This window comes from Typha angustifolia, chromosome 12 (assembly GCF_048772165.1).
Source record: "Typha angustifolia cultivar Huaian chromosome 12, ASM4877216v1, whole genome shotgun sequence".
NCBI lineage: Eukaryota > Viridiplantae > Streptophyta > Magnoliopsida > Poales > Typhaceae > Typha > Typha angustifolia.
This window is the reverse complement of record NC_133250.1, coordinates 1025559-1048427: the sequence shown is the minus strand read 5'-3', so window position 1 is coordinate 1048427 and position 22869 is coordinate 1025559. Positions and strand designations below refer to the sequence as shown.

The 22869-nt window shown below is 35.9% G+C and overlaps 3 protein-coding genes across 4 annotated transcripts; 2 read left to right on the top strand and 1 right to left on the bottom strand.

Moving 5' to 3' along the window:
* Nucleotides 1-278: 278 nt before the first annotated feature.
* LOC140772670 (GPN-loop GTPase QQT1) lies at nucleotides 279-6485 on the bottom strand. Of its 2 annotated transcripts, none has more exons than XM_073114845.1 (11): nucleotides 6297-6485; nucleotides 5904-5948; nucleotides 5709-5788; nucleotides 5494-5568; nucleotides 4845-4948; nucleotides 4604-4760; nucleotides 4408-4495; nucleotides 3360-3432; nucleotides 3143-3273; nucleotides 1680-1790; nucleotides 279-599 (listed from the first exon to the last, which is right to left on the bottom strand). In XM_073114845.1, exons 1-10 carry the CDS (start codon nucleotides 6386-6388, stop codon nucleotides 1736-1738), a joined length of 900 nt encoding a protein of 299 aa, XP_072970946.1. In that variant the 5' UTR covers nucleotides 6389-6485; the 3' UTR covers nucleotides 279-599; nucleotides 1680-1735. The 2 variants fall into 2 exon arrangements, with proteins under 2 accessions (XP_072970946.1, XP_072970947.1); XM_073114846.1 differs by having other exon boundaries at nucleotides 279-589.
* A 1996-nt stretch (nucleotides 6486-8481) lies between these two features.
* Nucleotides 8482-15032, top strand: LOC140772108 (protein disulfide-isomerase-like). The gene is made up of 11 exons (XM_073114009.1): nucleotides 8482-8766; nucleotides 10454-10484; nucleotides 10610-10897; nucleotides 11019-11207; nucleotides 11421-11546; nucleotides 12093-12230; nucleotides 12329-12448; nucleotides 12659-12776; nucleotides 13546-13658; nucleotides 13902-14092; nucleotides 14756-15032. The coding sequence occupies exons 1-10, from the start codon at nucleotides 8558-8560 to the stop codon at nucleotides 14085-14087; spliced, it is 1518 nt and encodes a 505-aa protein (XP_072970110.1). The 5' UTR covers nucleotides 8482-8557; the 3' UTR covers nucleotides 14088-14092; nucleotides 14756-15032.
* An 854-nt stretch (nucleotides 15033-15886) lies between these two features.
* LOC140771826 (uncharacterized) lies at nucleotides 15887-22430 on the top strand. Its single transcript, XM_073113582.1, has 5 exons — nucleotides 15887-16085; nucleotides 16169-16312; nucleotides 18349-18461; nucleotides 21746-21823; nucleotides 22295-22430. Exons 1-5 carry the CDS (start codon nucleotides 15918-15920, stop codon nucleotides 22356-22358), a joined length of 567 nt encoding a protein of 188 aa, XP_072969683.1. The 5' UTR covers nucleotides 15887-15917; the 3' UTR covers nucleotides 22359-22430.
* Nucleotides 22431-22869: the final 439 nt, after the last annotated feature.

The following is a 22869-nucleotide window of genomic DNA, read 5'->3' as shown; positions in this document are numbered from 1 at the left end:
CTACATACTGGATTTAGGTTTGCGTTCTAAATTTTGCATCATTAACTGTTTGAAGCAAGGATTATTTGTGAGTTAGTTGGTGTGTTAACTCACAAGTCCATTATTTAACTTCGTGAAAGAATTCTCTGTTTGTGTGAATCTATTTGTTGGTTGAGCATATACACACAATATGCAGCAAATTATATCTTTTGTATACACAATATGAGTTTATACTTTGACTATCCTTCTAATAACAGATAAAAAAAAAAAAATCTTGTTCTGGTCTCATATCCGAGGCATTGATGCCAATTATGGTTCATATATATTGACATTGGAGATCAAAATTTTGATGTGTTAGCCAAACGTTTTGCTGGCTGGACAATTCTCAAAGCTTTACCGAGTAAATGTTAGCCACATAGAAGGAGGTAAACAAGATAAATGAAAAGAGAAATGCACAAGGAAAAGTATTACAAGTTTCAGATAAAACGTTTTGCTCTATTACAAGTGAAAGCCTAAGATAATTACAGGAAGAAGATAGACCAACTGTTTCCGAGACCACCGCGATTGGTCCGAGAGAAAGAGCAGCAGCCATGCACAATACGACAGCAGCCTGGAGAAAACTGAAGAGAAAACAGGTTAGAAAGGGAAGTTACACAACAACACAGTATCACCTATTGTTGAGTTGACATATACATAAACATCTCCTAAAATGCAATACAGACTATTGAAGCTACAGCAATGAAGCTACGGCAATGAAACTTCTAAAAACATTGCTGATCGTTTAGTCGTCACGAATGAAACCACATATGCAGTAGACAACTCCATATGCTAGTGCATATAGGTAAGTAGACTATAAGAACTGAATTGATGGAAGTTCTCTCAATATTCAAGGATATGTAGTAAGGAAACAGGAAACCAGAAAAAAGAACAATGACAGCATACATTGTCAACTCTTCTTACATATCAAATTTGTTAATTTGCCGTACAACACTATTAAGAAAGATTGCAAATACCAAAGAAGGAATAACAAAAAATGAGAGAGAAACTCCTGCGGCCACGATGTATACGTAGAACTCATAAAATCAATGTACAAATATCTAAGGAACCCATTTTCCCTGATCTTCTCTGGTGAGGAATTCCTGCCTTGAGCTCATTGGGTAAAGCTAAAGAAGTTTACAAAGCATTCATGGCAGTATGGCATAGAAGTGCTCATGTTGAGCTCATTGTTACACATGTGAACGCAACAGGGTCCATATGCCATTGTTCAAAGCTTATCCTTGTTCCCAGAGCAAATGGAAACAAACAGCCAAATTTTAGTACTATCGTTATAAATTTGTTGCATGCAAACTTAAATTTTACCCAGAAATCTTGTCTACAATTTACTATTTAAGAAGTGGCAGTATGGCATCGAAATATGGGTTCACACGTATTATATTTGCAAAGCCAAACCATCCAATGTACAATATCTTTATTGTCAATCTAAAAAGGGGTTTAAATCTCTTGAACTTTAGAAACTTCAACTCAAAGAATCAGATCCAAAAGCAAAAGTACAAGGAAGACCAAGAACAATTAGTCAATTATCTTTACTAAGGCCAGATGTCTACAGCAGCTGTTTGACCAAAAAAAATTTATTTGTTTATTGCCAACTGAAACAATATATTGAAGGAAAAAAAGTCCTATCAAGCCAACAAAAATTTTACCTTCACAACTTTGAGCAAGTTGAAAGGGTATCTGGTGTCAAAGCATACCCTCTTAATTAGCCTTGAAAATGTTCATCATCCTTCATATATTTTTCCTGCACCGCTGCTGTTGTAACTGCCTGTCAAGGTGAAGCACTTGGAAATTGGAAGAACATAAGGAGACAGCATTTTATTACATAACCATCAGTAGACCATGCAATGTAAACTAACAGTCATGACTCATCTATACCAGTTAGACAGAGTTGCTTTATAGTTTACATAGCACATACCTGAACTGCAGAAAGAAAATGACCAGCAGAGATAGTTTAGAAATTTTATGATAACAACTAAAAGGCACCTCACAGTCTTTCAGTTTTCCCCTAAAATTAGGTAACTTTACAATTCTTTGTATCCACCCAAGAGTAATCCCCTCGGATCAGTCATGCAGTGAACACATCATTCAGAAAAATAGAAGTGCTTTGCTTGGACACTAAACAACTTATATTAGAGTCCTTTTCACATAATAGAATGCCCTTTTAATTTACATATCTGCAAAAGACTAGCATATAATCAGACACATTACATCAGCTCTTCAAGTATAAGATAGATGAACTGTTGCAGCTTTCAGGTACAGTTTAGATCTTGCAATCGTTACATGTATCAAAAGCTAGCATGTGTCAAAAGGCAACATGTACAAAAGCTAACAATGGCATTACCTGGGTCATTTTCATGATTTGGTGAATATTAAGATTTAAGAGCATTTGAAAAGTTAGATTGTTGCCTTTTTCAGGGAAGTTACATTTCACAACTTTTCACAATTTACATCCTACCTTTTCAGGATTTACATTTTGAACCTCATGTTTGGACTCTATTCTATGAAAACACTCGAACTTAACCTTGACCATCACAAAGGTATCAACGAAAGAATATTATATCAGATCTTCCGAATATATCCTACCTATCTTTCTGGAAGGATCTTCCTCTAAAAGGATACAAGATGGTTTTCCAAAAATAAAGTTCAACTCTAATGGGATATTTTATTTTGCATACATTTCCAACAATTTGATTAATGGAAATAAAATCTCAAACATGGGCACAAAAAATACACTGAAAAATGTAAGATTTGGACCTATAAATTTGTGGAAATTTAAGGTATGAAATGTAATTTCTCCTTTCTTTAACATAGCCATGACCTAACTTCTTGAAGAAATCAATGTATTGGTGCAACATATTTCAACAACTTTTAAATTTCTAAGTTTAACATCAGGATGATTCCTACTTTATATATCATACCATCAGAGGGTCTTGAATCTTTATATAGAATTTAACTGAAAGGTGTGCATTCTGATTTATCTTTTTTTGGTAGGAACTACTATGGACCTTGAATAGCACTTCCCCAGAAACAATATATTTGTTGGTCATCACCACAGCAATGTACAGATAATGATAGGAGTAAGGAGGATGAACCATTAAAAAAAGGATATCTATAGTAGTCCCAGTCAAGAGGTGCTGCTGCAATTTTGCTAAATTCAACGACACTGCCTTCTACGCTAGAAAATATATATCCATTGCTTTTATCTATCAACTTCACAAGATTTCCAACGCTTTCTTTGTCCTGGAAACAGATCATTTATGTCCAACCTGTAACTGCATTTACTTACCAAATGTAAAATTGTATATAAAAAGAATAGGCATACAGACCTGAATGTCTAAAGTTGAGAAGTTGACCAGGCCAAAATCTTCAATAACATCGCAGAGCTCCTTAGTGAGTTTACTGTGGTCAGTTTAGCTAAGGATCAACATATTGATACTAAGTTTACATGAAAAAATTATCATTTTGTGAGCAATTATAGCAACAATTGGAATTCAAGCAGAAGGAATTCTTGGATCAAGCTATAAGTATCTTCATATATACAGATGTACCTAAACCATCTTCATAAAAGATGCTTCACTTCAATCTTTTAGGTAAAAGAAACTACCAGTATATGTTGTATGCTACTCCAAAAATAGTGAATCACCAAACATTAATACAAAGTTTTAGTAAGCCAAAGAATCATAAAACAGGTACTCCAAACTTTAATTGCAAACTCAGTCTATAAATGAACTACCCTCCCTAGCTAGTGTCTAACATCATCGGCAATTTCATAGCTAAGTCAATCAGGTATAACAGAAAAATTCCAACAGAATCTTACAAGTCGTGAAATATCACTTTGTCAGAAGATTGTTTCTCTTCGGGACTAAACATCACTGCTACAACACTATGCCTCCTATATTAGCTTGTTTGATTGGCCCATACCTTAAAGATAAATGTTATCGCTCTCTCTGATTTAGATTTTCCAATGGTTTGTCCTAAACTCTAGAAGACTAAAAACCATTTTTCATAAACAAGCCAAGTGGAAATGGAAATTGACACTACTGTTACAGTTTCGCACTATAATCTCAAATATATTATTACAAAGATATTCTATCTTAAGAGGATTACGACAATGATGGATAACTTAAAATTAAGTTGCTTCTGGTCTTTTATCAATGAATTTAATCCCGCGAGGTATAACCAGATTCTAATCATATAGACATGTTGGAGATTATATGTTGTCATCCGCAGGCATATTTTAATAAGGAACCAAAGAGTTAAACAGCAACTTGACAGAATAAGCTAACAACAAACAATATCAAGCCAACATGCCTAAATTGCTGACAGAAATCACTTAAACAAAAAAACTTGCAGGAAGTGTAGAGAAAAATGCACCTGTACTTAGCTGAACGAGGATCCTGATCAAGATGGCGTTGTAAATAAGATAGATCTTCAACATCAGTGTAGAAGTCAAGGTTGAAAGCTGCCAAAGAAAAGTATCAACCTAAGTACTCCAGTTTAAAGTTAAAAAACTATAGACCATAAATTACGACCACATATTCACCTCAAAACTACAAGAGATAGATAATACCTAGTTTTCCATAGCTCTCGATGAGGTCAATCTTAGACAGAACATTGATATGAGGGAGTTCCAAATGTAACATTGTTGACAGAGAAAGAAGCAAGGCACTCACATATTTCCCAGGATCACAACATAGATGGGCATCAACGAGATGGACAGCAGTCAGCTGGAGAATATGGAGAAAGGGAGTGAAAGGTACTATAGTATTTGCTATTGAGATCCTTTAAAGGTAACCCTAAAACTTGCATACCCGCAGGTTCAACTTCTTGATGAGTTTGTTGATGACATTTCTAGCATTTGAGTGAAGGAAGAAAAGTTCAACTTGGCCGGGAAAATCAAATAGTAGGTAATGATCTGCAGTGTTAAAATCTTAGACAAACTAGTTAAAGTGCTTGAGCAAATAGTAGCTTAAATGTACTAACTAGGAAAAAAATGGCTCAATTAACAGAATGCTAGTTAAGAAGCCCATTCAAGAGACATAAAAGAGCATGATAAAAAACCAAACCAGTCACAAAATAATCACTTTGGTAGATTCAGTAATAAATGAAATACAAATGGTTACTGCAAACATGTGTCTGTACAAATCAGTTTCTAGCATAGAGTGTTGCAGCAAGAATAAAATCATGAGAAAAAGGTCCAACCATATGTGGCAATACACTAGCAATCTACATCATGCTTGTAGATGTTGTTGCAATTTCTTAAATAAAAGTAGTGTCCAACGATAGAAAATTTTACTCTATAGTATGATGCTTGACACTGAAGTATTATCAGTGTCAGCACTTATGCATATCAAACAATGGATGCAAACAAACTGCAAAGGTTGCAGCACTAAACTTGTGTTATTACAAAACATGCCTTCCTACATTGCTACTCAATCACCAACGGTCCTTTTAACTTACCGTCAATAAGAGGCTTCAATTTGGACAGCAGCCAATCGACATTTTTCTCCAAGTAGTCCATGCAATAAATAAGACCTAGCAAGCAAATGAAATGCAATATGAAAAATGTTAAAAGGGAAGCACGCGATATAGACCCTCATGAAAAAGTACATAGCATGTACAGAACAACTAATAAATGAACTGTGAAATGTCAAAAGTTGTTCAGCTGGTTCAACCTCCATTAGGACCAAGGGAATGTTCAGCCATGACATCATTAAGTTTTACGAGATCCTCGATATTCAGAGCACATTCATATCTAGTTGTCTTGTTAAGAAACCATTCTCGCATTATGGAAAGAAGTTGTACAAGACATTAACCATATAACCCAAACAAAATGTTAACTCCAACACTACCTTAAGCGGAAAGGATACGGCAATGCATCATTTGCAGGATCAAGATTGATAACAGCTACTTTCCTGCGAGGAACAGCAATTAAACAGTGAACGGCAACAAAAACCTCACCACCAAGGATTAGGGTTTATAGATGACCCTGCAAGTTCACTAGAAACTGAATAATTCAAATCTACAGTACTTTGCAATGCATTTCAAATGAAAAGATGGCACGCCGTGCAACTTCAACTAGTATAATAAGCATCACGAAAATTGATCCCTTGCAAGTACACATAGTAACACTGTTATCCATCAATACAAACAGAAATTTACACACACAAAACTAGGAACTCCCAATACATGAAAACCTTATCAAACTAGAACACAACAAGAACTGCTTCAATCAAATCCCAGGGAAAAGGGAAATCGATTACCTCCCTATGAGCTTGAGGAAATCGGCCATTCCGTTGCAGTAAGTGGTCTTTCCTGACCCCGGCGGCCCGATCACTACTTGCCCGAACACCATCCTCTATCGCTCTCTTGCTCCTTTCTTCTCGTACCTCGTTGAGCCAGAGGAGCGCCTGTCGATCGAAGACGAAGATTTAAACCCTAGAGGGTTCTAATTGCAAAAAGAGCAGCATAAGAGGAGAGACATAGAAGAAAGGTCCAGAAGACTACGATGTCGTTGCCGTCAAGAGTTCCATATGATTCACGCTGCCGACTTCCAGTCTGTGAAGGTCTCGACGACGAACTTGCACAAAAGACGTAGATTTGTTGAAAGAAGTCTGCAGTAGTTAGGAATCGATGCCGAATACGGTCCTGTCATAGAAATCCAGCGACGAGTAATTGGACTTCATTTAGTTATGCAAAAATAAAACTAAAAAGAGTAGCCAGTAGATATTAGTGCATAACTGCCATGGTTAAATTTCACATCTTTGAGGGTCTTCTAAAAAATAGGAAAGAGAGAAAAATAATCAAATACAATGTCTTGAATGCGACAATAAAATGAGTCATCTTAAAGTATCTTTACAAATTATGCCGCTGGTAGAGGCTTCTCGTCTCCCGAATGCCTAGATGTGCCTCCATAACTTGGTAGAAGAGTGGGGGCTCTTAAGCAACTAGTTCCACCTTGATTTGAGGACTTGGTCTTTGTGGCCTCCCTTCTCCCCCACAAAGCATTCTTACAAGTTGTTTCGAATTAAATTCTATGACAATCTATTGGTAGAAGCCCTTCACCTCTTAGATGTGCCACCATAACCTCGCAAAAGATCTAGTATTCTTGAGTAGTTGGTTTCACTACCAATTTGAGGACATGACCTCTATCGTCATAATCCTCCTCTTGAAACATCCTTAAGCTATTTCAGAGTCGGATTCTATGATAATCCGCTAGTGGAGCCTCATTGTCTCTTGGATGCCCAAATATGCTGCCATAACTTTGCAAAAGAATAAAGACTCCTCAGCAATCAGTTCCACCACCGATTTGAGGACATGACATTTGTCCCCCCGAATGTCTAGATGTGCCTCCATAACTTGGTAGAAGAGTGGGGGCTCTTAAGCAACTAGTTCCGCCTTGATTTGAGGACTTGGTCTTTGTGGCTCCCTTCTTCCCCCTCAAAGCATTCTTACAAGTTGTTTCGAATTAAATTCTATAACAATATGTTGTAGAAGTCCTTCACCTCCTAGATGCTTATATGTGCCACTATAACCTCGCAAAAGATCTGGGATTCCTAAGTAGTTGGTTTCGCTACCGATTTGAGGACATGACCTCTATCGTCATAATCCTCCTCTTGAAACATCCTTAAACTATTTCAGAGCCTCCTTGTCTCTTGGATGTCAGTTCTTTCCCCCCTCGAAGCATTCTTACAAGATATTCCGAGTCAAATTCTATAATAACCGTTGATAGAGGCCCATCACTTCCCGGATACTCCTCGATAATCCTCCTCGAAAAAGGATCCATCGATGTTGAACTTAATCCATCCTGTCTTCCAAATGCAACCAAATAGAAGAGAAATTTGCAAGTATTGACTATGAAGCACGTTTCTTCCACCCAAAGTTGTATGTCGGATTACTGTTTGCCACCCACAGAATCATCCCTATATTTTGTGTATCATATTATCTCTCTCATTTTTATTTTCTTTTTTTTTAATTCCTCTCGTTTTTTAGTCGAGAAAAGTTGGTAGCTCTGACACGATCGCACGTTGTTAATACCACTCGCAAAATTTTGACTTTGGCAAAGCCAAACGTGGCGGCATTTAATTAGTCGAGGAAATTCGCTGCTATAGTAAAATTCTACGCTCTGGACTGCAGAGGATCTTCCGGCAGAGATGGCGCCGCACTGCCGCAGGGACTCAAAAGAGAGGGAAATAAACAAAAAACACCCTTATTGATGGCATTTACACAACCAGTGTTTAAATGTAGGGTTGCATTTCAAAATTTCAACAAAATATAGGGCTTAGATGCAAAGTTTTATTTATGTGGCAACTAACTATTGGCTGTTTTCGGAGTCTCTTGTTCTGCTTAATCTGGCACGTCGCATGACTTCCGAAGTCAACCCACCACCCCCACAGCGTATTTTAGCGCGGGCCCCTTCGTTTGGAGTCAACTAAGATGTCCACATAAAAAGAGAGAAACGAGATGAGAAGAGAGACTACAGAGCTCGTCTCCATCTCAAGTATCCGACTCTCCGCTCCCTCCCATGGCGAAATCTAGGGTTTCGATCTCCATCTCCCTCCTACTACTATCACTATGGTTAGTATCCTTCCTCGCATTTGCTCGTGCGGAGGAGAGCGGAGATGGAGACGAAGCGATCGTGGAGGAATCGGCGGTGCTCGCTCTTGACGTCTCCAATTTCTCCGACGTCGTCGCGCAGCATTCGTTCATCGTCGTCGAGTTCTACGCCCCGTGGTAATGTAACCCTAGCTCTGGTTTTTAGTGGATTTTTGCTTGATTTGGTCATCTGGAGGTAGGAAATGCCGATTCTTATGTTCGTTTTTCTTCTTATTTTTTAATTTACAAACAACACCCTACATTCTACATTTTTTGACTACAAATAAAGCCCCCTTTTATTATTTTTTATAATAAACCCCTCTTATTTGCTAAAGATTAGCGAGAAACGCCCTGAGTTGAGTTTGATTATGAAAAATATACGACAGAATGGAATAAAAAATATAATACTTCGACTAATTTCAACTGATTATTTTATATTTTCTTCCTTATCTCGTTGTTCTAATTTTGAATTCATTGGTCTTGTGATATTTGACATTTAAATTCAATTTTAGTATTTTAGATGTTTGATTTTATCTTCTTCTTTTTTTGAAATCATATTTTCATTGCCTTCAAGCTGCATTTGAGGCATAATTTGGTTAGATAATAAAGTAAACCTGACGATTAAATTAAATTGAAGATAGGGCGTGGCTAGTAATTTTTAACAAACAGAGGACTTTATTTGTTAATATATCTAAAATGTAGGGTGCTATTTATATTTTTTCCCCTTTTTCTTGCATTTAGACCCATTTAAATCTCCTCCGTTTACATATACGCCCCTCGAATCCCTTACTTTCTCTTTCAAAGCTAAGGGCTTGACTATAAACACTGAGAAAAGATTTAATAAATAAGTTTTATTAAAGTAAACGTTGACCATTTATTGGTAAAAAGGCAAAATTACCCTTCGTTGATTAGTATATGTACATTGGTGTCTCTATCAATAAATAAGTTTTAGATTTTTTTTTTACTTGATGGTTAGTTGAAAGTAATTTATGGGGTGTGTACGGGTAATGCAGCATATAGTGAGCTAATGTTGGTTGGTTGAGTTTTTCTTTTCCTTATTTTTCTTGGTGAAATGCTTCATTGCTGTTTGTCTTTTTTGTTGAAGTAATAATTTCGGTAATTTATTTCAATATTTTTAAGGTTAATAAACAGTTGGCAATCCATTGGATTAGAGTATTTGATCCTTTTTAAGGAGCATCCCGTTGACTATCTGACAATATAACTAAGTAGCTACTTTAAGCTATGAAAATGCTTGCCTGGCTAGATCCTTTTTCTTTATCCAATGGTTTTGTTGGAGGTTCTTGATTTGCTGCTCGCCTTCTATCTTGAAAGATTCAGTAGTTGAATAATATTTGTTAAGTTCTGATGCATGATTCACTAGATCATTAGGTAGTTACTTAAAGATTTGCAGGTGAACATTGTTTAGACTTTGGTCTGACCTCCTCCATCTCCAATATATTTTTTACTTTATTTGCAGCTCATTTTTTTTTGTTACTTCGTGTAGATATATGTTTCTGATTCCTGAAATTTTACCAGTATGTGTATACGTATTTATATATTGATTGCCTTTCTTTTTGTCTTCGCATTGTACTGCGCATGCAAGTTCCCTTCTCCTTTGAGGGACTTTTTCAACCATTTCACCAAGTCATTAAGTAAAACTGTGTCACTTTAATTTCTATCAAATTTTTTGTTTGCATTTGAAATGTTATTGAGTTTTATTCTATTAAGTTTTGGTTGTGTTTATTTTCATAGCTCATTAAATTTTTTAAGAGGCAACCATAACTTGTGTTACTGATTGTGCTATTACGTTTTCTATTGTTGATAGGTGTGGTCATTGCAAGAAACTTGCTCCTGAGGTAATGCTTTCTTAAACAGAAATCATCAATGTTTGAAATTTAAGTTTATTATGTCCTTTGAAACTTAAACTTAAAGCCTACAATATTATTTTGCTACTGATGCTTTCCTCGGTTTTCTGTTGCAGTATGAGAAGGCTGCTTCAGTACTAAGTAAGCAGGACCCACCAATTGTTCTTGCTAAGGTTGATGCCAATGAAGAGAAAAACAAAGAGCTCGCCAATAAGTATGAGGTTCAGGGCTTTCCAACAATTAAGATCATAAGAAATCAAGGGAATGACGTCCAAGAGTATAATGGTCCTAGAGAAGCTGATGGTATAGTCAACTATTTGAAGAAACAAGTTGGTCCTGCTTCTACTGAGATAAAATCAAAAGAGGATGCTGGTAACTTAATTAATGAGAAGACTATCTTTGTGGTAAGTTCATATATTCTTCCTCTGGCTTTTCTATATCATCAAACACCCTCCAAATCCAACCATCCAGACCTGCACTCTTATGACAAGCCTTATTGACGTAAACTACCAAACATGAATGTAGGTTGGAGTGTTTCCTGAATATAGTGGTAATGAGTTTGAGAACTTCATGGCAGTAGCTGAGAAATTGCGAACAGACTATGACTTTGGTCATACTTTGGATGCTAAGTTCCTTCCACGTGGTGACTTGACAGTGAAAGGGCCTCTAGTTAGGCTATTTAAACCATTTGATGAACTCTTTGTTGATTTACAGGTAAGTTTGACTTCTCAAGTTTTTATTGTATGTATTTTGTTAATGAGCATACACAAATTAATATATATGCATTTTTATAATTCTTAGAAGAAAATAATAATAGACAAATAAAATTAGTGTAATTGAACATCTATAACATTTTTTTGCTGTTGCTATACAAAAGCTATTCTTTTTCTTTTTTACTAACAGACTTGTTTCAATAACTTTTTGTAGGATTTTGATGTGGATGCAATAAAGAATTTTATTGAAGCTGCTACAATGCCCATGGTCGTCACTTTTGATAACGATCCCAGCAACCATCCTTATCTCATAAAATTCTTCACTACTACTACCACGAAAGTAAGAACTCTCTTGTCTGAGATGACATAGATAATAAACCTGGCACCTTTTTAATAATTTGTTTTTATTTAAAGTTTAAATCGTGAGTGAAGATATTATTAAGTGGTTGATGCATAAACAGAGATAATTTCAGTATTCATTATAATCCTCTTACTCTTTGCAATATGGCCAACTACTCCTTTTTCTGTTATTTTAATATTATTTATGACTTTCCTCGATCTTTTCTACTGAGTAATAGTTTATATTCTTTTCCTTTCTTTGATGCTTAAATTAGCATACTTGTGACCTGCATTAACTGTCATACTATGTCTTGGTAGGAGTGCAACTGAAATCAAGATGATAGGTTTACCTGCTATTATGTGCTAGTTGAGTCTATTATTGAACATAATGCTACTTAAAGTGATTGACAGAAAGCTTCTGATGCATCTTTCTTTTCTTTTTCTTTTTTCTGAAATCTAATGCTATAATCTCAAATGCCATTTTCTTTATCCTTTCTATTGCATAAGGAACATGATTACTTATTCTTCTGGTATTGGTGATGTACAGGCTATGCTTTTCTTGAATTTTGGCGATGAGACATTTGAAACATTTAAGTCCAAGATCCAGGAAGCTGCTGAGCTCTATAAGGGGAAGAACATAAGCTTCCTGATTGGTGATCGTGATGCAAGCCGTGGTGCTTTACAGGTTTTTATTTGTAACCTATGTTTTCTGTCTTTTCTGTTTTTGCAAGCTTACTAAATAGTCCTCCAATAAATTTCATATTCACATCCTTCAATTATCAGTTTTTTGGACTTAAAGAAGATCAAGTGCCTCTCATCGTCATACAAGAGAACGATGGCCAGAAGTATCTTAAAGTAAACCTGGAGCCCATTGAAATTGTATCTTGGCTGAAGGAGTACAAGGTATGAACTACAGAATTTGCCAGGGACAAATGTTATATTCCCCATCTAGGATAGCTTGTTCTTTTTCTAGAATTTGTTATCTATGCTAACATTATGCTCATTCCTTCTAAATAGTTTGCTCACTGCTTGTCGAATGAGACAAATTTATTTACTTGGAAAGATTATTAGGCAATTATTTTCTAATTTTCCGAATTTGTTATATGCATCTAGGATGGCACCTTGACACCGTTCAGGAAATCAGAGCCAATTCCGGAGGACAACAATGAGCCTGTCAAGGTTGTCGTTGCTGATAGCTTTCATGATGTGGTTTTTAACTCTGGCAAAAATGGTTGGTTCTTCTCATTGTACTTTAAAAAATATGCATCTTTTCCTCTTTCATGTATTTGGACCTTCTGCTTTCATTATTGCAAGTGGCCAAAAATTTGTTGTACATTTCCACATGCTTAGGAAGTAACTTATTTAGTTCTTATAAGCTCATAACTGAATGGCTTCTGGTTAGTGGATTTGCTTTTCTCTGAATCAAAATTCAAAATCATTATTTCTGCTACTCTCCTTTTTTACTTTCTTGTGTGGGCAGACCGCTACTGGTAATTATTGGTGCTGATAGTATCATGATAGTAATTGATTTTAGTCATGCAAGATATAACTCAATAAGAACAGGGCTCGTGACAACCAAAGAAAAAATTAGCAAAAGAGAAACCTCTGTTATGTGGATTAAGTTTGCTAATGAGGAAACCAAGGAACAGAGTAACCTTGGTTCTACCAGTTTGCAATCAGAATGATGGATAGAAGGTTGCTATTCATCTTTGGGTTCCAAAATTCTCGTTCCTAATTATTATTGTAATATGCTTCACTCTTCATCACAATTCTCAATGTCAAATAAATTTGCAATCTTTTCCCATTATAAATATCACTTCTGGTGCAAGTGAGCAAATTCTTTTTTTTTTTCTGTTGTGTTTTGATTGAAGGTTTATTTCTTCATATCCATTTTCTTTTTATCTCTTTATATCGCTTTTATTGTGTTGAAGCTTATACTTCTTGTTCTGTCCGTACTACATTGTCCACTGATTTTGCCATACATGACTATTTCACTGCAGTTCTTCTTGATTTTTATGCACCCTGGTGTGAACAGTGCGAGGAACTAGAGCCAATCTTGGAGGAAGTAGCTGTCTCATTAAAAAATGACGATGATGTTATCGTCGCAAAGATAGTAAGCTTCTCTTGTGCTGACCTTTTTTTAGCATAACAACGACTCGTTCTGCTGAAATTTGAGCTCACAAATAATTATTAGTTCTTGTTTAGTTTTGCTCTTTTTTTTGGTAAGAAGGAATGTTCTGTTACGCTTTTCTTTTTCTTTTTTCTTACAAAGATAATCATATTCATCTAAGCCAAGTTCACTATGTTTAAACTTATTTCTTTTCAATTTCCATTGAGTGATATCTTTTGGTTGTAGGATGCTACTGCAAATGATGTCCCAAAGGACTTCAATCTTCTGAGCTATCCAACTCTGTACTTTAATTCAGCTAGTGGAAAGCTTCTGAGTTATGATGGTACTAAGACAGCTGAGGCGATCATTGATTTTGTTCAGAAGAATAAGGATACAACTACTCCATCTGAGTCCATAAAAGATGAATTATGATCCAGGTGCGTTATCATTGTATACTCTATTACACACCACTTCGGCAAATACTTTTTACATTGATTAGCCTGTCAGTGTTTTGCTTGAAGCTTTCCTGTATGAACACTAACACTTGGAGCTTATCATTGTATTCCCTGATAAAATTTAATTCCTCTGACCTGGAGCTTATCATTGTATTCCATAGCATGGATACTGACTGCACCTGGTTGCTTGGTTCCGTCAATTACTTTGCTAATTATTATCAACTCATTTGGTAAACTTTTTTTTACCATTCGTTGTGAACTCCCTTATAATCTTATCCCACTATAAAGGTTGTTGCTTGGCAAGATTGAAATATTGGTATAGACTAAGTACCAAGTTTGTCTGTATAGGAGATGTGTACATAAGGTACTGAGGATAGAAACTACTTGTTAATTACTTATGCATTCAAACTTCAAAGTTTTAAGATTTGTCAATATATGAATCTCTCTTAAGTTAAAGAAAAATTCCCTGCATCTGCATCAAATACTCTGTAGTGTCAAAATTTAGTGCTTGTTCGACAGAAATGTAATTCTTATTGACGACGATTACTTTTTTTTATCGACTCATATCTGTTTATCTTTCTGTAGTACAAATCAAGGTACCATTTTATACTAGCAGAAGAAAAATTAATCCTGCTTCTCTTGCAGAAAACTGATATAACTTGCGATGACAGAGAAACTTCGCGCGATCAATTTGAGCTTATGTCAACCATGTCTACAACTTTCAAGCAAAGTTTTGTGAGATGTACTAGAAGAAGTTCCTCTCTTTTTCTTTTCTTTTCTTTTTCCTTTTGTTGTTTGTTGGGATTTTCAGGTCTGACAGTCGATAAGGTTCCATTCATAGTTCATTGGGTTAGTTTCTGTAATGACAATTGATTATGATATTCTCATTATATAATAAATGGAATGGTTCATCTTTCTTTTACCATTTTTATGTCAAATTTCTGGATGGTTAATAAAAGATTTATAAAGATCTCAGTGGCTATGAGCAAAATGTTATTCCCATATAAATTACCATTAATAATTCATGGTAAAACAATTTGTTAATAACAAATTTATTATAATTCAACTCTTTGAATATCACAATTTCGTATATATACTTTTTGAATTTTTTTACCAAGTATCTTTCTGAATTTTTTTTTGATTTAGAGGTCAATAATTTTTTAGAGTTAAATACATTCTACCCCCTCTACTTAAGTCTAAAATTATTTTACCCCACTATACTTTGAAAAGTTTCAAACCAGTCTTTATACTTACGACTAAGGTGATATCGTCAGATTTACTGTCTAACTTAACAGGGCGCGGTCACATGATCAAAATACCCCGTTGGTTTGTTAGGCTAACCTATGGGGTTTTGCCTAATTCTTTTTTTCGTTTGGGCGGCATCATCTTTGGGATTTGTCACAAAAATTGCAGATAGTCGAAATCACAAGGCGAAATTAATGGTTGGGAAGAGGTCATTAGGGTGAAAGAAAGCAAAAGGAAGAAAGAAAATGGGTAAAAAGAGTATGACTAGCCTTATATAAGAGGGAAGAGTACTTTTGTCTTTAAAAAACTAGAAATGGCAAGAAATATATGATATCACTTTAGTCGTAAGTATAGAAATTGGTTTGAGACTTTTTAAAATACAAAGAGGTAAAGTGATTTTGGGCATACGAAAAGAAAGAGAGGGTAAAATATATTTAACCTAATTTTTTAATTTAATGAGGTATATATATATATATATATATATATATATATATATATATATATATATGTGCGTGTGTGTGTGATATGGGATCGAACCAATCCGCGGAGTTGGAATAGAAACATGAACCTGGACGCAGTGAAGCGATCACTGGAACCCAATCCCCCCTCTTCTTCTTCCTCCTGTTTGCCGCCACAATTCTACGAATCCCTCGTCGTCCATGGCCTCCGTGTCGACTCTGTCGAGCCCGGTCGCGTCCTCTGCTCCCTCTCCATCCCTCCTAACCTCGCCGTAAAACCCTTCGCGCTCCATCTCCATTTTACACTCTTCCTTAGGGTTTTGATCTCTTCGTCTTGATCTCGGTCTGTTTGCAGAGCTCGGGAAGCTACCTCCACGGCGGGGTCGTGGCGACCTTGGCAGATGTGGTGGGCTCCATAGTGATCTTTTGTAGTGGGTTTCAGACCAGTGGCGTCTCGTTGGAGATTAGCGTCTCCTACTTGGATGTCGCCTTTATTAACGTGAGTATTTGGTTTCTTTCCTTTTACCTCTGGATCATAGCCGTTCCCGGTAGAGTGGGCTCAGTTTTGATACAAATTAGATCGAAACACCATGACATTGGAATTCCTTGAGTTGGTTAATTTAAAATAGAAGATAACCGTTTCAATTCGAAAGATCTTAATTTGATCCTCTGGTGAATCTGTTCTTATGGTTGAGATAGTCTAGAAGTTGGAATTTTGTGAAATCTGATAATAGAATACCGTATTTAGTTTTGCAAATAATGTTCTTTTTCTTGTCTTGTTTACTACGGAGGGAAGAGACATGCCTGAGTAGGACTGCATAGGCTATTACTAATTGCTTTAGAAAAAAATTCAGAATTTACCATATATTGCTAGTTCTTTGCTATGTCAAGTTTAGTTTGTGTTAGGCTAATAATAGGGATTCTTGTTATTTTGTGAAAGAAAACACTAGAAGTTCTCAATGGACACTGGTGGGAAAGACTCATGATTCAGATCAACTTAACAGTTAATGGTACATTTATGTAGAATTTCACCTTGATTGTGAGATTTCGTATCACCCATTTATGTGGGTGATATGGACTATACGATGATAAAAGCACCACAAATTTTTCATAAGTCATAATGTGCAACACTTTCGTCAGGTTCAATGTTCTTATTCTATTATGCAATGGTGCAAGTAATGCTTTGGCGCATGTTGCCCATGCATCTTATATAACTATAAAAAGGGTGTTCCAGGGGACAAATGTGCATCCTTACTCCAATTTATGAGGAGACTATTTCTAAGGCTTGAGCACATGACCTCTTATGCTTAAGAACTGGTTTCTTTTCTTTTTGTTGTATTCTATAGTTCCTCCTGTTGCATTCTTATTTCTTGTGCAAACTCATCTTGTTTTTTTTTTCTTCGATTTTCTTAATTGCTATTATAAGAAGCATTGATTTTATTGAAGTAGAAGGTTTACTGGGGGGCAGGGGTAGAGAAGATGGCGTAGGAGGAAGTAGTAAGAAAGAGCATGACAAGACTATGTCTAGCAAATAAATTTGCGCAAAATAAGACTGAAATGGAGGATTATGATTCATTTCTAGCACCTAAATCTTCAAGAACCGGGTACCAATTCAATGTGTTTTGTACAATGACTTTGAAAATCTTAGTTGTGCAGCATTCCGGATGGCTTCAATTATGAACAATGGAATGTATGTGGATGTCAAATTGATGTAGTGAATATAATTAGCAAAGGATACTTGAAGTTTCACTTTGGAATAAACTGTGAATAATACTTATTGAACATTAACCTTTTCTTTTGCTAAAAACAGTATGAAATGTTGTTTATTCCTCTTCATTGCATGTGATTTTCCAATGTTTTAATCTTGAACTGGTCTCTCTTTTACCCTTGCTCTACAATGCATACCTCCTTTTGTTAGTTGCTCCATTATTAGTCTGGTTACTTGCTTGGATCGTATGGTAATTGCTTCCTGCAAAATCATTCTATTGTTGCAGCAAGTAAGCAACTTATTTGGATTTGATAGCAGGTAGTAGAAGGTTTTGAAACTCTGGATTCTAATTCCAACCTTCTGTTCAGGTTGTGGTTTGATTTGATTGTCTTATAAACTATCTAGCAGAGATGGTGCTTCATCTTGCACATTATCGTGCACATATTTACTTATTCTGTCGCACTACTTTCCCAACGATAATGTGTTAAACTCTTATTAAATATGATGCTAACGTCTCAATAAAAAGTCGATGCAATTAAGGATTGATTTAGTTTGAACTTTAAACCTTGAATGCTTTAGGTCCTGTAAGCTGTTGCCGATTGGTTTTAGTAATGCAGCTCATTCTTCTCCTCACTCATCCTTTTTGGAGTTAGTTTACAACTTTTGAATTCCTGTCAGGAATGTGTCTAGGTGGAGAAAGTAACTCCCAGTTCCTATGATGTAATTTTGTATTTGCACAGTAAAATCTGCATATAATTAGCTTTTCTTCTGTCAAAATTTTTTTGAGGCAAGTTTAATGTGGAATCTGTGACTGTTTGGTTAACCAGGAAGAGATCGAGATTGAGGGCAAGCTGTTGCATGCTGGAAAAGCAGGGGCAGTCACCTCCATAGATTTCAGGAAGAAGACTGGGAAGATGATAGCCCAGGCTCGTCATACAAAGTATCTTGCAGTATCCAGCAAATTATGAGGCTATCTTGTACCTCATATAATCATATTTAATTTATCTGTCTCGCACATAGTAAGCATATTTAATTCACTTTGAAATTTAAATACAAAACTAAATGAGTTTAAAAATCACTGATTATGACAGCAATTTATAAATATAAGCTGCGGTCTCTATTAGCGACTTATATAGAATTCGCGGAACCTGAAAGGGATTTAACTAGAAATATATTTCCATACTTAGTAATTTTCTTGAGGAATTTAAAATTCTCACTTAATTCAACTAGTTTCGTATTTAAGATTTAGAGTTTAGTAATACTTAAGAAAAATTAGCTTGGGAAGTTTGAGAATATCTCAACTTGTGTCAGTCAAATCATCGTGTCTATATGGTTCATATGTAAAGGGTTTATTTTTTGTGCATATATGCCCTTAAAGATAATAGCTAATTTGAAACTAAAAAGACAAAAAAAAAACCAATTTATTTATGCATACATTACCTCTAAGTTGAGGGCAGTTTCATATTTTCGAGGATCAAATCCTCAATTTTTAATTTATAGTTGTCAATAAGTAACTTGAAGATTGTTCATACAAAAATACACAATATAGGGGTATGCATCCAAATAAATAATAATAAAACATTTTGAGTGGTTTATACGAAAAAAATTCAACCAACCAGATACGCAAGTGCCGGTTGACACTTGGCACAAGAGGTGTTGTATGACACTCCTAACAGTTTTGCTATTCACTATCGATCGTGTCTGCTCGATTGACACTTAGCACAAGGGGTGTTGCGTGACACTCTTCCTAATAGCTTTGCTGTCACTATCGACCTTGTCGTTGAGCTACCTATTATCCATCGCTGCTCGGCAATATTATTTTAAATATGTTGTAAAGTTATTTAATTCTCTGCAACTTTATATCTAATAAAATATTAAAAAAATAATAATGATTATAATTAGTCTACACAACAACAATACATTTTGGATTATCTAATAGTCTGAAAACTAGATATAGATCGGATAAAGGGCCAACATCTCTAGATACAAAACTATTTAGGTCTAACTACCATCTTCGAACTATTGCTCCAATTTAAGTGCCATATAGATCTGTGTTAAGTCAGTAGAGCTTCTTCTTCGAGTTAACTGTATCTCCGAGTCATCTGGCGAGTTGGCTACCGAGTAAATTGTAATTTTTCCTAAATAAATATATGAAATGTGATCGTATCCATTCCACGGAGTTAGAAACGAGAAGAAAAAAATGGAGCTGGATGCGGTGAAGCGATCCTTGGAGCCCAGCCCTTCTTCTTCTTTCTCCTCCTCTCTGCCACTAAAATCCTTCGAATCCGTCCTCCACGGCCTCAGCATCGCCTCCGTCGAGCCCGGTCGCGTCCTCTGCTCCCTCTCCATCCCTGCTAGCCTCGCCGTAAAGCCCCTCTCGCTCTATCTCTATCTCACGCTCTTTCTTAGGGTTTCGATCTCTCCCTCTTGATCTCGGTGTGTTTGCAGAACTCGGGAAACTACCTCCATGGCGGCGTCGTGGCGACCTTGGCAGATGTGGTGGGCTCCGCCGCGATCGTTAGTAGTGGGTTTCAGACCAGTGGCGTCTCGTTGGAGATTAGCGTCTCCTACTTGGACGTCGCCTTTATCAACGTGAGTGTTTGATTTGTTTTCTTTTGTCTCTAGATCATAGCCGTTCTCGGTTGAGTTGGGTCAATTTTGATATAAATTAGGTCGAATTGGCCATAGCATTGGAATCGCTTGAATTTCTTAGTTTAAAATGGAAGATGACCGTTTCAATTTGAAAGATCTTAATTTGATCGTCTGGTGAATCTATTCTTATGGGTGAGATAGTCTAGAAGTTGGAATTTTGTGAAATCTGATAATAGAGAACAGGATTTGGTCTTGCTAATAATTTTCTTTTTCTCGACTTGTTTACTAAGGAGGGAAGAGACATGTCGAGTAGGGCTGCATGAGGTTTTTATTAGTTGCTCTAGGAAAAAGATATCCAGTTAACAAAGAACTATATATTGGTAGTTCTTTGCTAACTGGATTACTATGACTGTCAAGTTTAGTTTGTGTTAGGCTAATAGTACAGATTCCTGTTATTTTGATTCATTTTGTGAAAGAGAATACTAGAACTTCTCAATGGATGCTGGTGGGAAAGACTCATGATTCAGATCAACTTGACAGTTGATGGTACATTTATATAGAATTTTACCTTGATGGTGAGATTTCTTTGAAAACTTTCTTCAATTGAAAATTCTCACCACCAATTTGTGTGGATGTTATGGACTATATGGTGATAAAAACACCACAAAGGTTCATAAGTCATAACTAAATGGGCAACCCTTTCCTCAGGTTCAGTGTTCTTTTTCTATTATGAATGGTGTGAATTATTCTTTGGCACGTGTTGACCATGCGTCTTATATCACTATAAAAAGGGTGTCCCAGGAGAGAGATTTGCATTCTTGCTCTCATTTGTGAGGAGACTTTCTATGGCTGGAACCCATGGACTCTTATGCTTCAGCACTATTTTGTTTTCTTCATGTCGCATTCTATAGTTCCTCTTGTTGCATTGTCATTTTTGGTGCAAACTCATCTTGTTTTTCCTTCAATTTTGTTAGTTATAGTGAGAAGAAGAATCAGTTTTATTATAGTAGAAGGGTTACTGGGAATCTGGGGAAGACAACATGATGTATGTGGAAGTAGTACGAAGACTGTCTGACAAATTAGTTTGCACAAAATAAAACTGAATGGAGGAAATGTTTTGTTCTGCGACACCAAATATTTTGGACAAATAGCTTCTTGTTGTTGCCACATCTCTTAATTTTTTGTTGAAGAGAGGTAGCGTCCCAAGGCTTCTAGCACCTAAATCTTCAACAATTGGGTACCAATTCAATGTGTTTCGTACAATGATTTTGGAATCTTAGTTATGCGACATTCTGGATGGCTTCAATTACGAATGGTGGAATGTATGTGGATGTCAAATTGATGTTGTATAAAAGTTCAGTGTAATTAGGAAAGGATAACTGGAGTTTCACATTGGAATAAACTGTTAATCATATTTGTTGAGCATTAACATTTTCTTTTGCTAAAAGCAGTATGAATTGTTGTTTATTTCTCGTCATTGCATGTGATTTTCCAATGTTTCAATCCTGAACTTGTCTCCCTTTTACCCTTGCTCTACCATGCATACATCCTTTTGTTAGTTGCTTCATTATTAGTCTGGTTACTTGCTTGGATCTTATGGATATTGGTTGCAAAATCATTCTATTGTTGCAGAAAGCAAGCAACTTGTTTGGATTTGATAGCGAGTAGTAGAAGGTTACTCTTGAAGTTCAGTTCCAACCTTCAGTTCAGGTTGTGGTTTTATTTGATTACCTTATAAACTATCTAGCAGAGAGGGTGCTTCATCTTGGATGTTATCATGCACATAATTACTTATTTTTGGGGGACTATTTTGCTAACAATTATGTGTTAACTATTATAAAGTATGATGCTAATGTCTCAATAAAAAGTCAATGCAATTAAGGATTGATTAGGTTTGAATTTTAAACCTTGAATGCTTTAGGTCCTGCAAGCTGTTGCTGATTGGTGTTAGTTATCTATCTCATTCTTCTCCTCAGTTATCCTTTCTGGAGTTACTCTATTACTTTTGAATTCCTGTCAGAAATAGTAACTCCCCATTTCTTTGATGTGATTTTGTATTTGCATATTAGAATCTGCAGATTATTGGCTTTTCTTCTGTCTAAAATTTTCTACGACTTATAACTGTATAATGCATATTTGAGGCAAGCTTAACATGGAATCTGTGACTGTTTGGTTAAGCAGGAAGAAATCGAGATTGAGGCCAAGCTATTGCATGCTGGAAAAGCAGTGGTCGTCACCTCCATAGATTTCAGGAAGAAGACTGGGAAGATGATAGCCCAGGCACGTCATACAAAGTATCTTGCAGTATCCAGCAAATTATGAGGCTCTCTTGTACCTCATATTTAATGTCTATTCTCTGTCTGGCACATAGTTATCATAAAGCTAGAATTCTATTGTTGTACACTTGGAAATTTGAGAATATCTCAACATGTGTCAGTTTAATAATGTAAATAAGCTCACAAAATAGGAGTTACTCTTAGCTGCTGTTACAGTGAAAGCTAATGTATGATGCACTCCTTTATTTTGTATCCGCATTATAGAATAAAAAGGTTTTGGGCTTACCTTCTTCTGTCTCTTAGATGAATAAGGTGATCCGCTTTGCAGGATGTGCTATTGCCAGTTAATTATTATGGATAAAAGTAAATACTTGCATTGTATTATACTTATGCACTCATTAATTATATAGAAACATGTTTTCTGTTCATATGCAACATTTATATCTCATTGATCTTTTTTTTTTTTTGGAATCATGTTAA

Coding starts and splice junctions, on each gene's coding strand:
- LOC140772670 (XM_073114845.1), bottom strand. CDS start 6,388: ATGGTGTTCGGGCAAGTAGTGATCGGGCCGCCGGGGTCAGGAAAGACC. Junction 4,496..4,603: donor CGAGAGCTATGGAAAACTAG/GTATTATCTATC, acceptor TTTCTTTGGCAG/CTTTCAACCTTGACTTCTAC. Junction 1,791..3,142: donor CTTGACTGGGACTACTATAG/ATATCCTTTTTT, acceptor ACAGGCAGTTAC/AACAGCAGCGGTGCAGGAAA.
- LOC140772108 (XM_073114009.1), top strand. CDS start 8,558: ATGGCGAAATCTAGGGTTTCGATCTCCATCTCCCTCCTACTACTATCA. Junction 10,898..11,018: donor ATGAGAAGACTATCTTTGTG/GTAAGTTCATAT, acceptor ACATGAATGTAG/GTTGGAGTGTTTCCTGAATA. Junction 11,208..11,420: donor AACTCTTTGTTGATTTACAG/GTAAGTTTGACT, acceptor AACTTTTTGTAG/GATTTTGATGTGGATGCAAT.
- LOC140771826 (XM_073113582.1), top strand. CDS start 15,918: ATGAACCTGGACGCAGTGAAGCGATCACTGGAACCCAATCCCCCCTCT. Junction 16,086..16,168: donor CCATCCCTCCTAACCTCGCC/GTAAAACCCTTC, acceptor GTCTGTTTGCAG/AGCTCGGGAAGCTACCTCCA. Junction 16,313..18,348: donor TGGATGTCGCCTTTATTAAC/GTGAGTATTTGG, acceptor TTGGTTAACCAG/GAAGAGATCGAGATTGAGGG.